Source organism: Cydia strobilella, chromosome 1 (genome assembly GCF_947568885.1).
Source record: "Cydia strobilella chromosome 1, ilCydStro3.1, whole genome shotgun sequence".
NCBI lineage: Eukaryota > Metazoa > Arthropoda > Insecta > Lepidoptera > Tortricidae > Cydia > Cydia strobilella.
Window position 1 is genome coordinate 13,606,156 of NC_086041.1, and position 21,960 is coordinate 13,628,115.

The 21,960-nt window shown below is 37.3% G+C and overlaps 1 protein-coding gene across 2 annotated transcripts; it reads left to right on the forward strand.

Moving 5' to 3' along the window:
• The first annotated feature begins 1,400 nt into the window (after nucleotides 1–1,400).
• LOC134747111 (uncharacterized) lies at nucleotides 1,401–3,387 on the forward strand. Of its 2 annotated transcripts, none has more exons than XM_063681692.1 (5): nucleotides 1,401–1,644; nucleotides 2,023–2,215; nucleotides 2,348–2,458; nucleotides 2,935–3,062; nucleotides 3,240–3,387. In XM_063681692.1, exons 1-5 carry the CDS (start codon nucleotides 1,432–1,434, stop codon nucleotides 3,339–3,341), a joined length of 747 nt encoding a protein of 248 aa, XP_063537762.1. In that variant the 5' UTR covers nucleotides 1,401–1,431; the 3' UTR covers nucleotides 3,342–3,387. The 2 variants fall into 2 exon arrangements, with proteins under 2 accessions (XP_063537762.1, XP_063537770.1); XM_063681700.1 differs by having other exon boundaries at nucleotides 1,403–1,644; nucleotides 2,366–2,458; nucleotides 3,240–3,386.
• The last annotated feature ends 18,573 nt before the right edge of the window (nucleotides 3,388–21,960 follow it).

Here is a 21,960-nt window from a genome sequence, read left to right on the forward strand (position 1 = left end):
GTCCATAAACCGTTTTTACTGCTTTTGTTCGAGTAAATGTATGTAGGTTTGACTTTTTAAACAATGACCGTATATTTTAAAAGAAAATCTGATAATTCTCAAGATTTCTTACGGCTTTTGAATATTAACAAAAGACGTAATGCAAATAAAATATTTTATATCTTCGGGGGTAAAATAAAGTCCTTAAGTACTAGAAGTGCCTTGACTAGGATCTGCATAGCAAAGTAATATGATCCATCCATCCAGCTTCTTAGCTGTCGAGTATGAAAGACACTAAAGATGCTAAGTTACTATGTAAGTATGCCAAATCACAGTAGGTACTAATAACTTCGTATAAATTTTATATGAAGTTAAAAAAATATGCATGTAGATCTCCTTACTAGTGAGGGACCTGCATTAGATAGTTAAGCTTGTTTTGGAACTAACGAGTTGAGTCCTTGTAACAAAATAATCTCGTACAAACCGTCGCCAACGCGCATGTGACACCTTTGAAGTTCAAATCGTCAAAGATATTTAGAAAAACATAAATAGCATTAATTAACCGGACATACCTCTTACCTAGGTATCCAATTGTAGAATATACGAGTACGTAATAGAGTATGTGGGTGGTACTCGTATGACTAAGCGTATCTCCGACTGTATACCTAAATTCGAGACAATGTGTCAGTTTGTCGGTCATTCATCTTTTCTACGTAAATTGGGTTATCCTGTAAACTGTGCCACGCCGTCATCGCACGGATTATCCTGTTACTCGAATTACTGCCTACGCTGATTACTTGTTACTCGAATTACCGCCGTGTTTTAGCACTAGGAACTTAGAGACACGACACTTTTTTAATTGGAAATGACTTGTGAAACTAGGTTAATAAAAAGGATAGAAAAAGTATTTGTCAAGCTTCTTCACTGCTTTTAGATTCAGTCTTTTACGGTCATTTTACTATATCAGAATTTTAATACTGACATAGATATTTATTTAATTTTAGTAGTAGTTTAAGGTTATCTGCTAAAGAGTGCTAAGGAGTCATTTGATATAAGATCGCCTATTTTTACCTTAAATATAATTTATTAAAGCACTTGTTGTTGTCGTACACCTGCTTGCTACGAGTAACTGTAGCATACGTAGTACATCTACTACGCATAATTATCTGAGGAAATTTGAAATCGAATCTGACATCAACTCGTCATATCGTATTTTAATATTACTAAAACGAGCAGTATTAATTCTATAGGACGTACTTACTTAAGTTATATATTTTCTATTTTATTAATATGACTGCAATAGAAAATATTGAATCAGTATTCTAAAGAATTACACAGTCTATGAACTCACTAACTCTTCTCTAGTCGTTCTATATTTTCATAGGTCTTTACGCCAATCTGCGACTCAAACTTTAGTGATCTGTTCTATAGCATCAAGATACTACATTAAAAATGTGCCGTATTTTGTTAACAGTTTTACTACTAGTCGGCTTAAGTTACGTGGAAGCTTCGGGAAACGGTACAAAATGCAACGGTTTTAACGCAAACTTCGATCTTCAGAAAATAATAGGAACGTGGTATGTGGTCGCAATCGTGCCTGAAGCCATGTTTCCTGACAAGCAGAAGGTGCCGTGCTATGAAGTCGAGTTTAGTGAGATTGAAGAGGTGAGTGGGAACTATTTTGTACCCTGACTGTTGTTGTCACATCAGCGCAAAAAAAAAAAAAAATATTGATTTAAAGCCACAAAAAAAGGGAAAGACATGCCGACATAAAATAGCAAAAGCGTATCAAGCTTTCATATATTTATAAGTTCGTGTTAAAAAAAATACTTTGAAATGAGAAGACGATGTCTTTCCGCACAAGACTATGCAACAATCACTTTAAATACAGTTTTACATTCAAGTTGCGTTGCACTAGCCTTGAATGACAATAAAAACAAATTAAAGGTAAATAAAATAAAGGAAGGTAAATTACAGGTAACGTAAGTTGGGTCTAAGTTTTTGCCTAGTGTGAATGACATTCCCTCAAACATGTTTTTTCAGTCCGGTCTTCAATGGCTCATGAACGCGACGCACATAGCACCACACCCAAAAGATCTATTCGAGAAGAAAGGAATCTACATACGACAACGGTATCACTCGGAGCACTCATTCGACGTCTGGTCTAAATCTCTGGAGGGAGCTAATGGGTGCTTCCAGCAAGTTATGTCTTTAAACACCGACCTGAGCGATATAAGTAAGTCTTTCATTATGATAATTTTAATACCGTCGTCTAAAATGTGGATTACAGTTTAAAACACAACTATAATCTACCTTCTCGAGCGTATGATGTTTTTTTTTCTATTATAAGTAAAGCTTGTTCCTTAAGTTGCTTATGTTGCTTCAGCCGACCGACCATCCGAATTCGCTATTCCGCCTCGCCATCGTCCCGGCGATTGGCCTCCGAAACGCTTGAACGCTCCCGTTTCAGTCAGCGTCAGTAAGTATATTTTGTTAAAATCATTATCATTATCTTCAGCCTATGCTGCATTAAAATCTTTTTAAAGGCTTGTATAGCGAGTAGGTAGTAGTCAGTAATCATATTGTCTAAGCCTATTTGGAACTTAATATTTAAATTAGTCCCATCGGTTAAGCTTTGGATTTAAGTAACTACGTTTAGCTTATGACAGTTTCCAGGGTTTCTAAAGAGTCATATTCAATGATACTTTGACCGTACTACAAGTAGTACTATGAAAACAGATTATTAAAGTATGCTAAGTTTTCATGCCAAGTATAAGTATGGATATGGCATATGAATGCAGTAATACCAAGTCAATGCAAACTTAGTGTACACAGACTGTACTTACCCACATAACCTACATGAGAAACTAAAATTACAGTGAGCCATTTTAAATAAACTGGTAACATTTTTTTGTGCCAAACTTAGGTACTTTTAACCTTAAACATACTTTGTAGAGCACGCCCTGTCACATGACGCGAGGATGCAGCTCCACATGATCGAGACCGGTAAAGAGACCGGCCCCTTCCTGCTCCAGATCCTGTGGGGAAACCACATTACGGGGGTCATATATCAAAAGAGTCCAGTATGTATCATTTACTTTTAAAATGTTGGAATATTTGCACGAAAATCTAATTACCATACGATGTACAATGGAAAATAAATAACGAAATTGATTCGATATCCGAGTAAAATATTCAATTTGAAGTCAGTTTAAAACATCGACTTTGGGTAACAGTACTTTCAAATTATTATTTTCCAGATTATTACACAAGAGAAGCTGAAACCTGTATCTGAAGTGATGGTGAAGCTTCGTGGACCTCAAAGAACTCCGAAAATTTGCGACAAAAGATTAAAAGACTAAATTAAAATTAGTGTTACCCTTAGTCTTATATAGTCTGGAACATAATTGGTCAATTGTGCTAAAATTATATAGAAATTTACCTACATTTATATTTTATTTTATAATAAAAACAATCTTTTAATAACAGAGTAGTTTTCCTGACTCATAAAATATTTAGTTATTTTTAGCACAATGAATGTTATTTGGTGCATTTTATTTTTATAAGGTAAAATGTGCATCAATTTAAAAAGCAATGCATCTTCTTTGGACACTTATATGTAGGTAGCCTGAGCTCAGCTGTGTCCAGTTAGTAACAAATTGTGTCTTCTCACGCCACCATACCACGAAACCACGATACATTATTATGTGGAAAAACCGATAAAGCAAAAAGTAGCTGGTCGGTTCACAAAGAATAGGAAATATCACCAGAAAGGATAAAAGGAGAACGAGAATTGCATTGTATATTTTATAGAAAATGCCCTATATTGATAAAATAATTTTTAGTTTAAACTGAAATTCATTTTTGAATAGTAGTTAACTCTTCTCGTTGTCACCAATGCACAGCACTATGAAAACTGGGTATGACTAAAGAAATGTTTAAGTAGGTAGATAGGTAGTTTTAACTCAGGCATTTAGAAAAGTAATTTCTAGGCATAACGAGTTGTTACCTAGACATCTAGAAAAAATTGTCTTACTTAAGGAGAACTCGTTTTAACTTAAAACGGTTTTTTACTTTTATTCTTAATACGCTTGGTTAAAATTATTAAGAGTCACAAGAACCCACCGCCAAAAAGCCGCTCTCATATAGTCAATATGCTGAAATTACATGCAACTTGGCATGAACATTTGTAGTATTATATGTAAGTATATAGGTATCTATATATATATGGTATATATCATATATATGTTACCTATTCATTTTTGTTGCTAAAAACTGTAATACAATGAAAATATATTCTTCTATTTTCTTTGTATAGAATAGATGTTACTTGAATGTTCATGTCAATTTTAATGTTATTTCAGCATGTCGTTTTAAAATGAAAGCGTGACTTCAATTGTATGGCGACGGATAGGTTCTTGTGACTCTTAACTGCATCACTCTAAATACAATCAAGAACAATTAAAATGGGCTTTTTACTGTATAAATTTCTATATAAAATGAGCCATGTTTATGGAACTTGAGATTATGGAATTTATAGAACTTATACCTACTCATATTAACCGAACCAAATGGTCGTAAAAAGTAGATGTGGTGTTTGAACAAAATGCACTGTTTTATTCCGTTAGTCTTAGGACAGATTGGTATGGTGATATAATCTTATTAACTACTTTCCTTATGGCTACGTTTTAAAAGTTATTGTTGTTCACTGCGGTCACGCTAAGCATTATTGACTTTTAGTATAACATTTTCAAACGGATCGGAAATGTTTTATCGACTAATTAGGTAAATTTGGATAAATGGACAGATTAAGATATGATACGATAATTTGATAGGTAACGAATAGGAAACGCTTAAAATGAACTATTGCATAAGCAAGCGAAAGGTTCCAATATTTCTTGAAAAATTAGTGTCAAAAACAAAAATGCCAGTAATTAATCTTACCCTTTCACGAGTTGTTGGCCCCGGAATATTACGTTATCCTTCTGGGACGGCTCATTAACTGCGAATATTCATAAAGTATCCTATAAAAGAGTTCATCACTCAACCCTTTTGGTTGCTAAATGTCGCCAATATTGTTTCCTTTTTAAGAAAAACAAACTCTAAAGTAGCGTAATACAAAACAAACTAATTTCAATGGTATATCAACTAAATTAGGTTTGGTGGACAATTATAAATTTATCTAATATAGTTCGCAGCCCTAACAAATTTTTTGTACTTTAGGTCCCATCTGAGGGGAAACATGTAACGTGACATACATGTAGCTTACATTTACGAGTAAAAAAAAATTAAGTGGAGGAGGAAACACATCGTCAAATATGTAGTTGTATTTTTGTGTCCCAATTTGCAGTTATAATTATTTAATAGGTAAATAAAAGCATATGGTATCGTAACTACCTACTACTTGTGTATAAACAAAATATTCGGATTTTGGAACTCGCCGCTCTTGGAGAGTCTCATAATTATAACTGTTGTGTACAAAGTGGCCCAAAATTCAGACATTGTGACGACAGCTTATAAGTAATTAATTTTTGTAATTAGTGATACCAGCGAGATAAATCCCAAATAATTATTTCGCTAGCAGATATAAGCAGATATTTTACACAATGGCTAGTATTATAGTATTAGGTATCATATATGAAATTAGTAAAAGGAGCACCACCAATACCGTACAGATGAAAATGAGCGTACGAGATTGAAGCTGACATAAGTGATTCAGTCGGGCACTCGTAAAAGTTCACGAAGTACCGCCCACGAACTATGGCGCAATCTTCTCGCCCCATAGTAATTCAATATATAGAACACTTGATAGCCGCCTACGATTTTGATCGAGAATGGTAGAGGAGCTTATTCTAGACATGTTTAGCTATATTTAGATATATATATACAAAGTCTTGATTACTAAGATATGTTGACAATACACTCACATTGTAACAACTCTGTGCAGTCTGTTTTATGTTTTGTATGGGGTTATTCAAAAAGGAGTGTACAGGTTTTTAAAAGGTCGGCCACGCGCATGTAACACCTTTGGAGTTGCAGGCGTCCCTAGGCTACGGTGACTGCTTATCATCAGACGGGCCGTATGCTTGTTTGCCACCGATGTGATATTAAAAAAAGTAAATACGTAATTGCGTTTAGACGGGTAAATAATTTTCCCCAGTATTGCTAGCTTTGAACTTGTAAAAGGGTACGATGGCAATAATTAGTGAAATTCGCGATATATTTTTTAATGTAACTATATGTAAAATCTGTGTTATAAAGCAAATGAGTTTCTACAGTCGCGAGTAGATTTACCGGAGCGGCGGAGGTGCTCAAGAATATCTGAACTATCACTCTAACGCCTAAACAATAGAGTCATGTTCAGATATTTATTGTGAACACTGGCCGCTCCGATATATCTGATGGCGACTGTACATAAATACCCACTTGCGTTACTTTTGAATACACAAAGTACCTAAATGTAGTCCATTGATTTTGTTTGTACACTAACTTTACTTTACTTTACTTATTAGAATAAAAAGTTTAAATTACTTATATGCAAACGATATATACAAACGAAGGTGCACAAACTACATTTATTAAAAGGAATAAAAATGGTCAGGTCGATGGTATCATAATATTTGATTTATCACCTGACTTACATATGTATGCAAATTTTCAGCTTCATCTGAAACCGGAAAGTGAGTCAAATTTAACTTGCAATATTTGATTACAGACAACTGGACAGGTGAGACTTAAAATATGGCCACCTCCGCGAAATACTAGAAGGTAGCAGATATTTTACTTTTGCATGTAGAGTTAGACCAAGGAAAGTCTGCAATGATTTTGATAGCATACGCAGTGCGTTATTTATACGTCATAATTTCATAGAAGTTTGACATTTAAAACAACACTTGCACTGCGTGTGCCATCAAAATTGTTGCAGACTTATCTTGGGCTAACTCTACTACTTTTATTGACGTTGCCGTCTATACCGTTTAAATAATTAAAATATAATAATTATATTGTACTCCTCAAACGATAGTCGATAACACTTTTGTTTAACAACTTTAAAAAAATTATGTATGTTTTTACACTTACTATTTTTCATACAATCTTCAATGTACGCTATCATCACTGTAAATTGACGTTGCTTATCACGCTTTAAATATAACAAAACTCGCAATACTTACATTGTGTCTTAGAATAAACCTTATAGCGTACTAAAAATCAAAACACAAGTTAGGTACTTTTAAAAGCCGCAAGTGTTGATGAGTTTGAAGAGTACACCCTACAGTTTAACCTTTTGACCGCCAAAGACGGTAAATCACGTCGTCGACATTTTGTGCCACTCACGCCGCCGACGTCATTTGCCGTCCAAACTTAATTTATCAAAGACTCTTTAATAAATAACTATATTTCTTTGTTTGTATTTGCATTATTTTATTTTGCCCTTCTACTTTATTGTATAACTTTATTACAATTCAACTATGAATAGAAGGTTAAAAAAAAACAACATTATGTTATAATACGACTTACCCAGTAAATAGCATAGCTAGCCACGCCAAAAACGGCACTTGACGTCGCCTAGTGATGTGACCGAGTCATGGAGGAATAATATTATTATATGAAAGTAACAATCTCCTAATAGAAATCGTTTCGCGCAGTTCCGACAAACACGCTAGCGCCATCAATAATAGATATGGCTTAATCCCATACATTTTGTAATAGGAGTTGTTTTTGCTAAAATAACTGCTATTTGTGCTGTTACGGTACTTGTTTTCGTGCTTAATTTAAACAACTTGGTTTGAAAGACGGTACTGACCTTTTGTGATAATGTAACCCCTTATGCATTTATTTTATTGTAACGATACTGCAGTTTGCTAATTAGTAGGTAATAATAATCGACAACGGGTTTGCACATCTCTGAGTAACGCGCGCTTATCAGTGTTCCGTGCGCCCATGACGGCACTTCACGTCCGATGCCTGACGTCACCACCAAGTAGTGATGTGGCATTATTGAGAGATTTGAGTGGAAGTTACAAGTACATTTTGATATTTAAATACGTTATTTAAAGGTTTTTAGTAGAGCTAAAAGCCAGAATTATCTAATATTATATTGTAAAACACCTGTGTAGTGGTTCTTCTAATCTAAGTATGTCAAAAACGAAATCAGTGAAAATATCGATATCCTGTTTTGTAATCACTATTGTTCTCTAAGGTTTTATTTTGCTTCATTGCGGTGTCACGTCGAGTTACGTCAATGCTTGGCGTTCAAAAGGTTAATTTATTGCTCCTGTTACAGGGCCCACCCGGTATATGGAAATATAATTACTTATATTTTTCTGATATCCTGCTGATACAACGTAATATTTTTGGAAACCGCCCGCTAGTCTTTCATGACGTTTCTACAGAGCATCGTGTCGTTACGGACGACTATTTATCAACGTCTCGTCTAGGGTTGCCAACCATCCGATTACAACGTGACATTCTCATTTTCCGTCCCCCGCCTTCTTGCTTAGATTTACTTATAATTCGCCTTTTGACTTAGTCCCTTGTTATTAATCTGTTGCATCATTAATTACCATCACTTCAGGTTTATCCATTAAGTCGTGCTTCGAAATGTTTCCTTCAAACGATTTGTTTCTTTTAGTAGTAGTAGTAGTAAATCACTTTATTGTACAAAACAAAAATTGATAACATGAAATTCATATAAATTTAGGTACAAAGGCGAGCTTATCCCTATAAGGGATTTCTTCCAGCTAACCTTAGAGTAAATGAGTGGAAAATTCGAATTAGATAGATAGACAAACTTACAGAACGTACAATAATATTTAAGAAGGAAAACTACAATATTAACGTCTACGAATAACTAAAATACATCAATTGCATTATGCAATAAAATAAATATGTACTAGCATACATAAATATATAGTAGGATGGTCCTTATATGGCAAAAAAAAATTTTTTTTCGATTTTTTAACGGGGCACCATTTCTTTTGATTATTTAACATTAAAATAGGTAAGAGTATTTTTTTCATAATTTTTGGACAATAATTAGAGGTCGCTACCGCAGCTTGAACTTTGTGAAATAAAATTAAACAAACGTATTACATGCAAAATCAGATTTATTGTAAAAAAAACTCTGAAGTGTTAAAGATTGCAGTTATAATCTCTAAAATGGACATCTGAATCAACTACACAATCAGGTATCCATAACACAACAACAACATAAATAACAAATTACGATAAAAGGGTGGATTTCTGGGCGTTGGGGTACTTTTTTCGGAATTGTTTTACTACTAAAAGCAAATACTGTTTTTGGTCTTCATTAGTTGTTAATAGCTTATTGTATTCCTCCATCAATGCCACTCCGCGTTCTGCGATGTCATTTACCACCCGCATGGATTGTACTATTTTTTTTGCCGCTTTAAAGTCTTCGTCACCTTCCCAATTTTCAACATCTTTGTTAAAAAACCGTGATGAAATGCCAAGTATTTGGAAGAACCTTAAAGAGTTACTTGTCACAAAGTCTTCAATATCTTTTTCCATGATATGTTTGGCGTCTAGGCTTATTCTTTTGGGACAATACTCCAGCCCTTCATTTTTTAGTGCCATCACCATTTTTTTCTTTACTTCAATCGGAAGCTTGTCGTCGAAAAATGCAAATGAAACAAGTTCTTCACTTAGGTACCATAAATGACCTAAAACCTTTTTCAAAGCAACGTTGGCCATCGCCAGATTAATATTTTTAAATGTTATGAGGTCTTTCAGCAGGTTCAAATCATTTCGTGGTGCACATTGCCCAGCAGGTGCTTCGAACCAATACTTCACGTATATGACGGCAGTAAAAGTACAAATATCTTTTACTGCTTTTTCTTCTCTTTTGGTCATTTTAAATTGATGCCGAAACATAAATAATTTGAAGCAGTACATCGCTTTTGCCATCCAACGAGCACGGTGAAGGCCTGCAGGCATTCTGAATGCGACTCCACTGTCGGGAATACCTCCCAAATAAATGATTGTGAGATTTAATAGCTCTCTGTAATCATCACGCGGTTGGTATTCACGCAATTGATCCTGTGCGAAAGAAATCATTCCTGAAGAGATATTTTCAACATATTTGGCAGACTCGGGATCAGAAATAACATTCTTGTAATCCTTAGGATTAATATGGGTCCAATTCTTTTTGAACCTTTTAAATAACAAAACTTCTGGGCCACTAGATGGACCAAGGGCTTGATTTGCGATGGCTTCTAACATAATTTCCATTATGTGATGGCGACAGGCGAGCCAAAGCATATCTTTCTCCATTTTTTGTTCTAAAATAACGCAGCATCCGTTTCGCAGTCCAGTGTTAACTGCCGTTGTGTCAAAGCATAAGCATTTAACTTTGTCACTTAATCCCCATGTCTGTACTGTTTCATGAACAGCAGAGGCACATGCTTCACCGGTTCCGCGTTCAAGTTTAGGAACTGCCAACAGCTGATCTACTCCATGCCCAGACACTAATATTGGTAAGCGATCCACCGTTTCATGTCCTGTTATATCTTCAATAAGTTTACCATCCCAGTGTATTGTTAAGGGCAAATCGGGCTTAAATTCTTTTTTTAGACACTCTGCTATGACTTTACGATGCTTTATCCGCTGCCGGCGAATCGAAGAACGATTAATGTTGAACTTTTGAGGTTCTGTACAAGTTTTTTTTAAAACAGATGCTAAGACGATAGTGGCTTTCCTGTCAGTTAATTTAGCGGCATCAAGACTCGCCGCTACGTGGGGATCAATCAAAAGCTTTCTTCCTCGCTTTTGTGGTGGCGGTGTTGGAAGTGTTGAGGGCCCTGCTTCGTCGTTCATGTCAGGTGTTGGCGTGGGATTTTCACTGCTAGATGTAGATGAAAAGTTATGTATTCCTCGCAGAGCATGAATTTTTTGTTCTTCGCGTTTGCGGCGTTTTTTTAGGTTTGCTTCTTTCTTTAAATTTTGAGCCTCTTTCTGTAAACTTTTTTTGTCCACTGTAGTCATAATGCCTGCCCGATTAACGCGTTGTTGCAGTAAGAATTGTTTATCTTCTTCGATAGTCATCATATCTAAGGCTTTCGCGTGCGCAATGTCGAATAATTGTTCTATTTGGTTTAGCCATTCTTGTTCTTTTTTTTCTGTTACAGCGGAGCGTTTTGAAGCATTTTCTTTATTTTTTTTAAGTTTCTGCCACTCTTTAAAGTGGTATTCAATTTTGGCTATTACATGTTTCTTTAATCTTGTTGGTATTGCAGCTTTTTCCCATATGGTCAAGACGGAATGGGCGGTCGCCGTCGCAGACTCTCTTATAGTTTTTTTTTCATCGGTTTTAAAGTGAAAAAACAAACTTAGCACTTCACGTATTGACGGCAATTTTGTTTGCTTCAAACTTGGTGTTAACTGGCCTATAAGCCAGATGTTAGTTGTATTTCGCGTTGAGACGCGTATTCCACTGCTTGTAGACGCCATTACAATACTTCACAACGATACGCTTGAGGATTACGTGCAGACTCTCACAATAACGAAAATGGACTGAAGATCGTCCCACGCGGTCGCATCGCGGGGGTGTGAGAGGGGGGTGGAGGACGCGTCAGTGCATCGCTAGTAGGCAACGGCACTTGATTTCATTTAACAAGTCAAAATTTTATAACAAAAACGCACGAATAAATAGTTGGCTCGATTCATAAAATTGTTATATTTTTTTACATTTTTTAAAACTTTGACCTTCGGTAGCGACCTCTAAAACTAAATAAAAAAAATTAAAAAAAATTGTGTGGAAATAACTCATGCTAAATAACAATTTAAAGAGGTGCCCCATTCACTTTTCAGAAATCGAGAAATAAGGACCACCCTAATATATAGTACTAAATAAATATTAAATAAATATATATATATATATATAATATATAAATAATATATATATATATTTTATATATATATATATCTTTTGCTGTTACATTGTTATTCATTAAAATAAGCTCAATCAATATTGATAGAAAAAATCAAGCTACAATATCCACATGATTTACTTAACGTCCCGTAACGTCGATCCCTGCGGTAAGTATTGAGTTCTAAATAATTTGAATTAGAGTTCAATGCTTAACTTCCGTTGCAGAATAAGATAGGTGGAAGAAATAAGCAAAGGATGACTTACGCTAGACCGGGCCGGGCCCGGGCCGAGGCGTTCGACATGCCCGTTTCTATGACGGTGGATCTGTGATCACGTGGTACTTTCCATAGAAAACTAAGCGCCGGAAGTTCCGGCCCGGTCTAGCGTGAGTCATCCTTTTCGGAATAAGTTTAGCAAACTATACTTATGTAAATCACAATTAATTATAATGATATGACCGGTCACTTTTTTTCTTTATTGAATATTAGTATGCATCTGGTAGGAATTTGCATTTCAACGCGTTGCAAGCTGAAAGCAATCTGCTTAGAACCAGATGAGCACCTGGGTGCAGTTCACCTTCATTTATTAATATTTTCCGCAAGCGTTAACCTATAAAGCTACAAGTCAAACCGAGGTATAGATACATGCTAGTTGTTAATGTTGAAAGGATATATAATCTGCTACAGAGTCTTCGTCAAACACTTTGCATTAAGTACCACTAAATGCAGAAACGGTTGTTATTATTTACCCTCTGCGATAATAGCTATTTATGCAACAAGTGCGGATCACAAATCATATCATATCATGGCAAATAAATTTAATTATTAAAAGGAGTGTTTTAAATCGACACGAGTTGCGAATTACCTATTCGCACGTGTATCGTACAACGTTTTACAGTACATATGGCCCTTTAAACTTTCGACATATGCACGAAAAGTGCTCTTTTCCGCACTAGTGCGAGAAAGTAGCACCATATGTACTGTAAAAAAAATTGAAAACAAAAAGCACTAGTGCGAAAAAGTAGTACTTTCCGCATGATATGGCTCCGTGGGAAACTCACTTTTCGAGCACATGCATTGTAAAACTAATAGTTCATTCTTAATGACCCGACATTATAATATACACTGGTAATCCGAAATAATCCCCGCAAAACTGAAAAAAAAGGTAATTTCAAATGTTCTACACCTTCACCATTTTGATGAAAGACGGCAATATCGAAAAAGTAATGTGCATCGTTACCCTTCGATATATAAAACGATGAACCGGGTACTCTTTATGCAAAACGGTGCCATCCGAAAAACAATGCGAAAAAATATTTATGTCTCATGCGTACCATTGAACATCAAAAACGAGGCCTCAAATGAATGCAAATTTACTTCAATGAGCGGCAAAAAATGTATTTGCATAAGCGTTCTGTATAATATGCATATTAATAAAGAGCTTAGTAGGGGATGACTGACCGGTTGCTTAAAGTAAGGTTAACGAAAAATTTACAAAACTTCCGTGAGACACAGACATATTAAATATATTAAAAACGTATTCTAAAATACATGAGTGACCCGTTTTTAATAGATTTAACGCAAAATTAAACCAAGCTCTCTATAACAATCTATATGTACTGTTCTAAATGTTATGTATTTCAAATTGAAATTTTCAATAACCATGGAGGTTTTAAGAACCTGAATAAAAATGTCATCTTATCTGTTAATTTAAAGCTTGTTTTTTTGCAAAAACTACTTTCGGCTGATAAAAACTGTGTGACTTAATGCAAAGTTTGTTCTGTCTAATCAGGAGTAGTGAAATATAATTTAACTACATACCTACTCGTATATACCTATATTTTTCTGTGCGTTGATGTTGTCATATAGGCCAATTTAAACATACACTGACATAACTAAAGAACATGATCAAAATATCATTTTGTTGTCAGTGTACATTTGTTATTTTGGAGGGAAAAGGGTGCCGAGAAATGAGACACGGTCGTTTATCGTATGGCTATATTCCGACTGACAGGCCTGTTGCCGGGTGCAACCGGCTGACGAGAAAATCTTATCTACCCCCAATATCTTAAACCTAACATCCCTCCACCTATAGTTTTAAACAACCAAAAGAACAAATTAGAAAAATGGTTTATAATCCACCAGGTTTCGTGCGCGTTTGGTCTCTCGCGGGGCCGCGTTTTGTCCCGCGGGTTCATTAGGCACCGTCTCCGATGCCGGTAGTGGCGGCGTATGGGCCTTGGCAGAATCATTATTACAAGGTTCCTCTAACTCTGTCGTGGTCGATGACGCTGGTGTCGTAGCCGGAGCGGGCAGGTTACAGAGCGCCGTTGGGGCCGCCACAGCCGATGGTACCGCTAACACTTGAGGAGTATTTGCTGGAGCAGCCTCTATAACTATAGCTGGCATGTTATCGGGGGTGAAGGGTTTTTGCCCCGGTCGGGCAACATCTTGGTTTTCCGGTTCAGTTTGCCCTATGGCATCTTCCTCCCCCCTATACTTGTATATTTGATTTTTATGTCGTTTTATTAAGCGGTCCGATTTTTCACATTGAACTAAATACGTTGATTTCCCTAATTGTTTCTTCACCAACGCTTTAGACCAAAACGCTCTTTGTCCCTGGTACACTTTCACTATAACAACGTCATTCGGCTTAAAAATAATGTTCCTATTGCCACGGTACTGCTGCATCTGCGAACACTGATTTTTACGAACTGTTTCACACAATGCTGCATCGGATGAATCCCGGGGTAATGGATTCATTAAGTCCAATCTACATCGTAGGTTCCTACCGAATAAAACCTCCGCCGGTGATCGGTTCGTGGATGAATGTTTAGAATTTCGGTACTGAAACAAAAATTCGTGTATTTTCATTTTTAGCTCCTTTTTTTGAGCACCACTTAGAAGAATGGCTTTCAAAGCTTTTTTAAAAATCTTTACATAACTTTCTGCCTGACCGTTGCTTGCCGGATTGTATGGAGGGATCGTGACGTGAGAAATACCATTCGAATTACAAAACGCTGCGAATTGTGTAGACGTGAACGATGTGCCGTTATCTGTGCAAATTGTTTTTATTAAACCGAACCTAGACATCAACTCACATAAACAATTTATGACAACTCCCGAACCGAACCCGTTGCTAACGTCAAAAACCTCAACCCATTTTGAATAAGCATCGACAGCTATCAAAAACATATTATTATTAATCGGGCCTGCAAAATCAAGGTGCACTCTATAAAAAAAATCAGGTGGGAACTCCCAGGGCGTCAGCGGGGCGCGGCGGGGCGCGGGGCGTAGCTGCGTGCAAATTGCGCACGCGGCGGCCGCGCGTTCTATGCACGCGCTCTGCCCGGGCCACCAGAACCGATCACGCGCTGCTGCCTTCATTTTAGCGACACCTAAATGGCCTCGATGCAAATCCGTTATAACTTGGCTTCTTAGGGTTTGAGGAACTATTAATTTTGCGCCCCTCATTAAACAACCGTTTTCCACTGAGAGTTCTATCCTACAGTCAAAAAATGGTTTAATTGCTTTATCTATTATTTTATTTGGCCATCCGTTTAAAACATAACCTACTACACGTGATAAAACAGTGTCTGTTTCTGTCGCGCGGCGTACATCACAAACGGAAGCGGGCGGCGAACCGGTTTCTGCTACGAAATGAATATAGGAGGCGCGATCTGTTCCGGCCGCCGCCGGCACGACCGCCTCGCCGCCGCTCCGCTCAGATTGCAACGATGACGTCACCGCCATGGAGCGACTAAGAAAATCTGCGGTGTTGTGCGCACTACTAACGTACTCGATAGTGTAATTATATGCGGCCAAAAATAGGGCATACCGCTGAAGTCTATTTGCGGTCACTTCCGGTATCCCTTTTTCGGGGTTAAAAATTGACAAAAGGGGCTTATGATCCGTTCGTAAAATAAATGGTGTTGCTCTGCCATATAAGTATTGGTGGTATTTTGTAATACCGAAAACGATTGCAGTTGCCTCTTTTTCAATTTGACTATAACGTTTCTCCGCGGCATTTAAACTCCTAGACATAAAGGATATGGGTTGTTCAACCCCATCATCCCCTACTTGGGATAAAATTGACCCTAGTCCGAAGGGTGACGCATCTACTGTCAAAATGATTCGTGCATCAGGGTTAAAATGCGCGAGCGTGTTATCCGCTGCCAGTGCATTTTTTATAGCAACAAACGCGTCCTCCTGCTCCTGAAGCCACTGCCATTTAATATTTTTTTGTAATAGTTTATGTAGCGGATATAAGATAGTAGATGCGTTTTTTATGAATCCCCTATAGTAGTTTACCAACCCTAAAAACGATTTTAATTCGGTAACATTTTTAGGTTGTTTCGCCATTAAAATTGCTTGTACTTTTTCAGGTGACTTATGTAATCCGTGCCTGTCGATTATATAACCTAAGTAAGATATGGAATCTTGAAAGAAACTACATTTTTCCTTTTTTAGAACTAATCCCGCATTCTCAAGTCGCTTAAATACTTCGCGTAGTCTAGCAATGTGCTCATCCTTAGATTTTCCCGTAATGAGAATATCGTCTAGAAATTGGAGTACACCATCTATTCCCGATAGAATTTTTTCTAAGGTGCGCTGAAAAATAGACGGAGCACTGGCTAATCCAAAAATTAATCGCTTATACATGTATAAACCTTTGTGTGTATTGATGCAGGTCAGAGGTTGTGAATCGGGGTGCAATTTAATCTGGTTATAAGCTCCCGATAAATCTAACTTCGTGAATTGCAGACCGCCGTGAAGTTTAGAAAATAACTCGTCAATACGTGGCAAGGGATACTTTTCTATAATCAGCTGTTTGTTGAGAGTAGCAGAGTAATCCGCACACAACCGAATGCTACCGTCCTGTTTCAATACGGGAACAATGGGGCTCGCGAAATCTGAGGAGGTAGCGGGTTCAATTATACCTAACTCCAATAAGCGGCTCAATTCTCGCTCGAGTTTGGGTCGAATTGCAAACGGCACCGATCTAGCCTTATTAAAAATCGGAAACGCATCCGGTTTTAAATGTAATTTTACTTCCACGTCTTTGCAACAACCTAATTTTTCCGAAAATAAATGCGAATAATTTGACAAAATTTTATCACATTCATCCCAGTTACACGCATTTACCCTCGAAGTTACCTCTAAGTGGAACTTTGAGATGAAGTCCCTCCCGAGCAACGGAGGTCCCCCATCTGTTACTACATGGACTTCTATAAACTCGGTTTGATTATTGTACAAAAAAGGCAATGTTATCACTCCAGCCAACCCGATAATACCGTTATTATAACTACGAAGTATTTTATGACTTTTACGTAAAGGATGATTAGAAAAATGTTTAAAATACACGGATTCATTAACTGCCGTCACTGCAGAACCAGTGTCTAATTCAAATGTTAACTGAACATTATCCACCGTTACCGACACCAACATTGGTTCTCCTCGATTAGTACGAATATTATATATTAATTGCTCACCCTCATCGGCTTCATCCGTGCAACATTGTAGGAAATGGTGATTCGATGGGGCATTTTTCGCGTTACAAACGCGCATTAAATGCCCTTTAACACCGCATAACTTGCACGACGCATTTCTAAATCTACACTTCTTGCCCTCATGATTAAAGTATCTGCACACTGAACACTGTACAGAACCCTTTTGATCCCGCGAGGTGCTCGCCTGCGGAACCCCGTTCTGCCGATTCGCGGTGGCGTGCTGCTGCTGGCCGGCCGCCCGCGCCGACACCTTGTGCACGTCCGCTGTGCGAGCTGTGTCGCGCATCGTCGCCTGCTGCGCACCTTCTCTGGCGCAGCGGATGCTCTCCGCTAACTCCAGTGCCTTCGCTAGTGTGAACTCCTCCAGAGGTTCTCTGAATAACCGGTCCCGCTCCGGGCCTCCAGCCATGCCCAGAACGAACCGATCTCGTAGCGTCTCCTCCAAACTCGCCGCCACGAAATTGCAATGCAATGATAAACCACGAACTCGCGCCGCCCAATCCGCTAACGACTCGTCCGAAGATTGCACGGCACCGTAAAACTTGAATCGTTCCGCGAACCCGCACTTTCCAGTTTTAAAATGGCCGTCGAGAAGGCCCGTTAACTTTGCTAACTCGAGCGATCCCACCTCGGCAGGGAGCGCGAGATTTTTTACGAGTCGGTACGTCGGCTCTGCTAAGCTACTTAATAAAATAGCCCGACGTTTTGCGCCCGATTTGTCCGTGGCCTCACTTATGTCATTTGCTATAAACCATTGTTCAAGGCGGCCCTTATATAATAGCCACTCCTGTTCTTCGTGATTGAACACACTCAAAAATCCAACAGACATTTTAGCCATGATTACGTAACACTGAATGAAACCAACACACGCGTAAAGTCCGTTAAATCGTCGCCACTGTTATTTTGGAGGGAAAAGGGTGCCGAGAAATGAGACACGGTCGTTTATCGTATGGCTATATTCCGACTGACAGGCCTGTTGCCGGGTGCAACCGGCTGACGAGAAAATCTTATCTACCCCCAATATCTTAAACCTAACAACATTCGAATTGGCCTGATAGTGAAATAAGTACCACACTATTAATTCCGACCAAGAGCACGCACATGTTTGAATGCTTCGTTTGTATATATGCTAGTGACGCTTACGTACCCATATGGCAGTTAAGATAACGGGACCATAAAAGTAGATGTTTTATTATTCAGCAGCCGTTCGGAATACACGGCAATGCACTTCACAAAAGCCCTGTGGCTCTATGGCCAATAAAGTCGAAATCGATTGTGTCAATTGTGTTTTATTATTTTCAAGACAATCTCATTTCCGATTGCGACTTACGCTTTAAAAATCTTAGAGCTTGCCCATGGTATTCGTGAAGACCGAAATCCGCTCTAAAATAAAATTATAATTAAAAAAATTACAATCAAGAACTAGGCTTAAGCTTCATGTTATTGAGGCCATTTTTTGTCATTACCACATCAGCTTGGAAAGATTCTTTGAAATCAGTGTGCAGTTACATTTTATCTTCTAGAAATACAAAGTAATTTAATGCAAGTTTGAGGTATTTGTTTACGTTAGCTAAAATAATGAACTTTAAGCGATAATTTTGAGTGATACGGATTACTTAAAAAGCATTAATTTGGATGACATTGTTTTATATTTACAGCTGTTATTTTTCTCGCAAATCACAAACATAATTCTTAGACCGCCCAAATACTACAAAAAGAACTGTCCTTACAGGCAACAAGCATAAGCACAGGAAATAAAATCAGCTAACCCATTCAGCGCTAATCACGACATGATTGTCGTTTTGCCACTACCCACGTACCGGGCAACCCATCGGCTACGACGTAGCGCTACGACCGTAGCTCAGCGGTGAATGTGTTATTAACAATTCTTGAAGCTGTCACCATTCCTCTCATCAACTGCGGCCATTCCTTAAGTAGGCATTATAAAGTCGTATGTACTTCAGATAAATATTAGGAACATAATACAAACGACCTGATTTTATACTTAACAAACGTCAAAAATTAGGTCTCGATACGATATGGATAGGATTTGTTAGTGTCAAAACTGACGTTTTTATTTGAAGAAACGTCACTTTTGACACTGACAATTTAATTTTGGACGTTTATTAAAATGAATAGGCCGAAAATTATCAAATATTAGTTAAAAAAATAGCCAAAATTATACCCAACCTGCTTTCTTAGAATGCATTATTTACGAGGCGTGAACTAACTAGAATTAAAACTACTTATAACTAGATAACTTACTTTTAATTTAAAGAAGTGTGGCAATGTACCTACTGGCGCAAATATAATCATTGCAGTTGGTTGAATCCCCAGCTCCCTGGTCCTTAACCAGGTAAGTGTCAAAGTACTATATCTAGTACATCTTTAACACCCCTCACAAGTAATACTACGCCACTGACCTATATGCACCCTCTTCTTGAGGGTTCTTTCAATTATTCAGAGTACTCCACGGAGAGCAGGGAAGGGTTGTTGTTTTTTTTAACTTTACGGAAGCTATGAATATTGTACCTATGCTTACTTATAAAAATAGGAAACGGACCAAACATCTCTTTTGAGACACTAAAAATGCTGACGACAGTCGGAGTTACAGTCAAGCTCGTGCGTGTATTAACAAAATTTGACGGCCAGAGAGGGCAATTCGAACGTACACTGACATCAAAATGATATCTAAATGGTCATTAGTTATCGTGCATTTCGCTCGTACCTGTCCGTGCATGTATTGGCGTGAGCAAGACGCACGATAAATACATGACATCATTTAGATATCATTGTATCATTACAACGACAGTGTTCGTTTGAATTAGCCTGAAAAAAAAAGAGAAAATGGCTTCTGATTCGACACTCTTGATATCTAAACTTAAAGCAAAATGATTACGATATGATTCCGTCAAGTTATGTTCTTAATGTATAGGGAAGACAAACGAATTATAGCCAGCATGAAATAAATGTAGTATATATGATACCTTTGGGTATGGTGCTTTACGCAAACCCCCCCCCCCCCTTTAGCGTGAAATAAGAACATTATAGGAAAAAAGTGTCAATGAAAGAAATAATCCTAATTAAATTCTTAACAAAAAAGTTATACTTATTTCTTTGATATGATGCACCATATTCATGTTATAGCTAGATGAACTTAGAACAAAATTTAGCCGTCGAACAAGCTGGTTCTCCCCATACGATTTCTGTCAGTACTACTCAGTACTATATGAGTACTATGTTAAAACATAAATATGGTAAGTCTTACCAAAAAGTTGCATATAACCTTTTTTGTATAAAATGTATTAAGAATTATTTTTTACCTTGACACTTTTTTACTGACTCTAATACTATTCTCTATAATTTAAAAAAAACGTCAACCGGGACATATTTCATCCTAAAAGGGTTGCGTCAAAGGGAAAGGAGGGGACGCTAGTGTGCTTAAAGCACCATACCCAAAGGTATCATACTACATTCATTTCAAGCTGGCTTTAATTTGTTTTTCAAAAATCACAATTTGACCGAATCAATATATTCAACTTGTTTCTAATGGTATGGAACCTTATTTAACCCCATAAAGTAGCAGGTATATACGAAAGGGGGGAGGGGGTATCAGCTTGTCTCTGCCTTGAATATCTGCAAAAATTATTAGAAATTTGAAACCTGTTATAAAGTATAAGGTTAATTTAAAAAATACACTGTGCTGCATATTGATGAGATTAATAAGACGGGCGGATTAGTGGTGGTAGACATAATTATTTGCTGCTCTCTTATGAAAATGTCGCATCTCGCCATTTATTTCCTTTGCAATTCAAGTAAAAGCGGTTTAAAATAAAATGGGTAATAAAAGTTTGCTTTAAGTAAATATAATTATGAGCTAAGCTAACTCAGCTCGCTATTAAGGCTCCCTATGGTTAGTATAACATCAATTTCCTTTAAGAACGCTCTCCATCTTACAAACTAACATTAATTGAAAATCATAGCCCAGCGTTCCATTATAAATTGAAATATTTGCCAAGCGAAAAAGACACTTGAGTATATAAATTAAAGTGTATCTGGAAATTACTTGATTTCTGGATGTTCTGGATACTGCAGCACGTGTTTGGATAGAGCCTTTGTTGCAGAAAACCTTGGGTGAATGTCAAGGTCGAATTACGTAATAGGGAGCATATCTAATTCTACCGTAACAGAAAGTAATACCTAATTAATGGTATATATTTATACTATATATTACTTTGTAATATATAGTATAAATATATTATATAGTATAATATTATTTATATTGTATATATTACTCATCACGAAAAGGAGGTGTGCGCGGACCCGAAGCTAACACGTAGAGGTCCTTTTGGCACTTTAATGAAATGTAATGCCCTTGCCAGTGGCACGGGACGCACGCAGAGGCAGCATTCGTCAGGGTATAACGACTGTTGAGAGTTGATGGAACCTAAAATGTAGTAGAGGCTATCTGGTGAAAGCGATGTACTAGATACTGGGCTATGGGATATAAAACCGGACATTTTTATTTCCGGAAGACGGTGACTCACCCCCATGATGGGCCCACACAAAAAGTTTAAGGGCA

What these genes read in the sequence shown, in the direction of transcription:
- LOC134747111 (XM_063681692.1), top strand. Translation starts at nt 1,432, where the DNA reads ATGTGCCGTATTTTGTTAACAGTTTTACTACTAGTCGGCTTAAGTTAC. An exon ending in AGTTTAGTGAGATTGAAGAG is followed by an intron (nt 1,645 to 2,022) that starts GTGAGTGGGAAC and finishes ATGTTTTTTCAG; the next exon opens with TCCGGTCTTCAATGGCTCAT. An exon ending in TCCCGTTTCAGTCAGCGTCA is followed by an intron (nt 2,459 to 2,934) that starts GTAAGTATATTT and finishes CATACTTTGTAG; the next exon opens with AGCACGCCCTGTCACATGAC.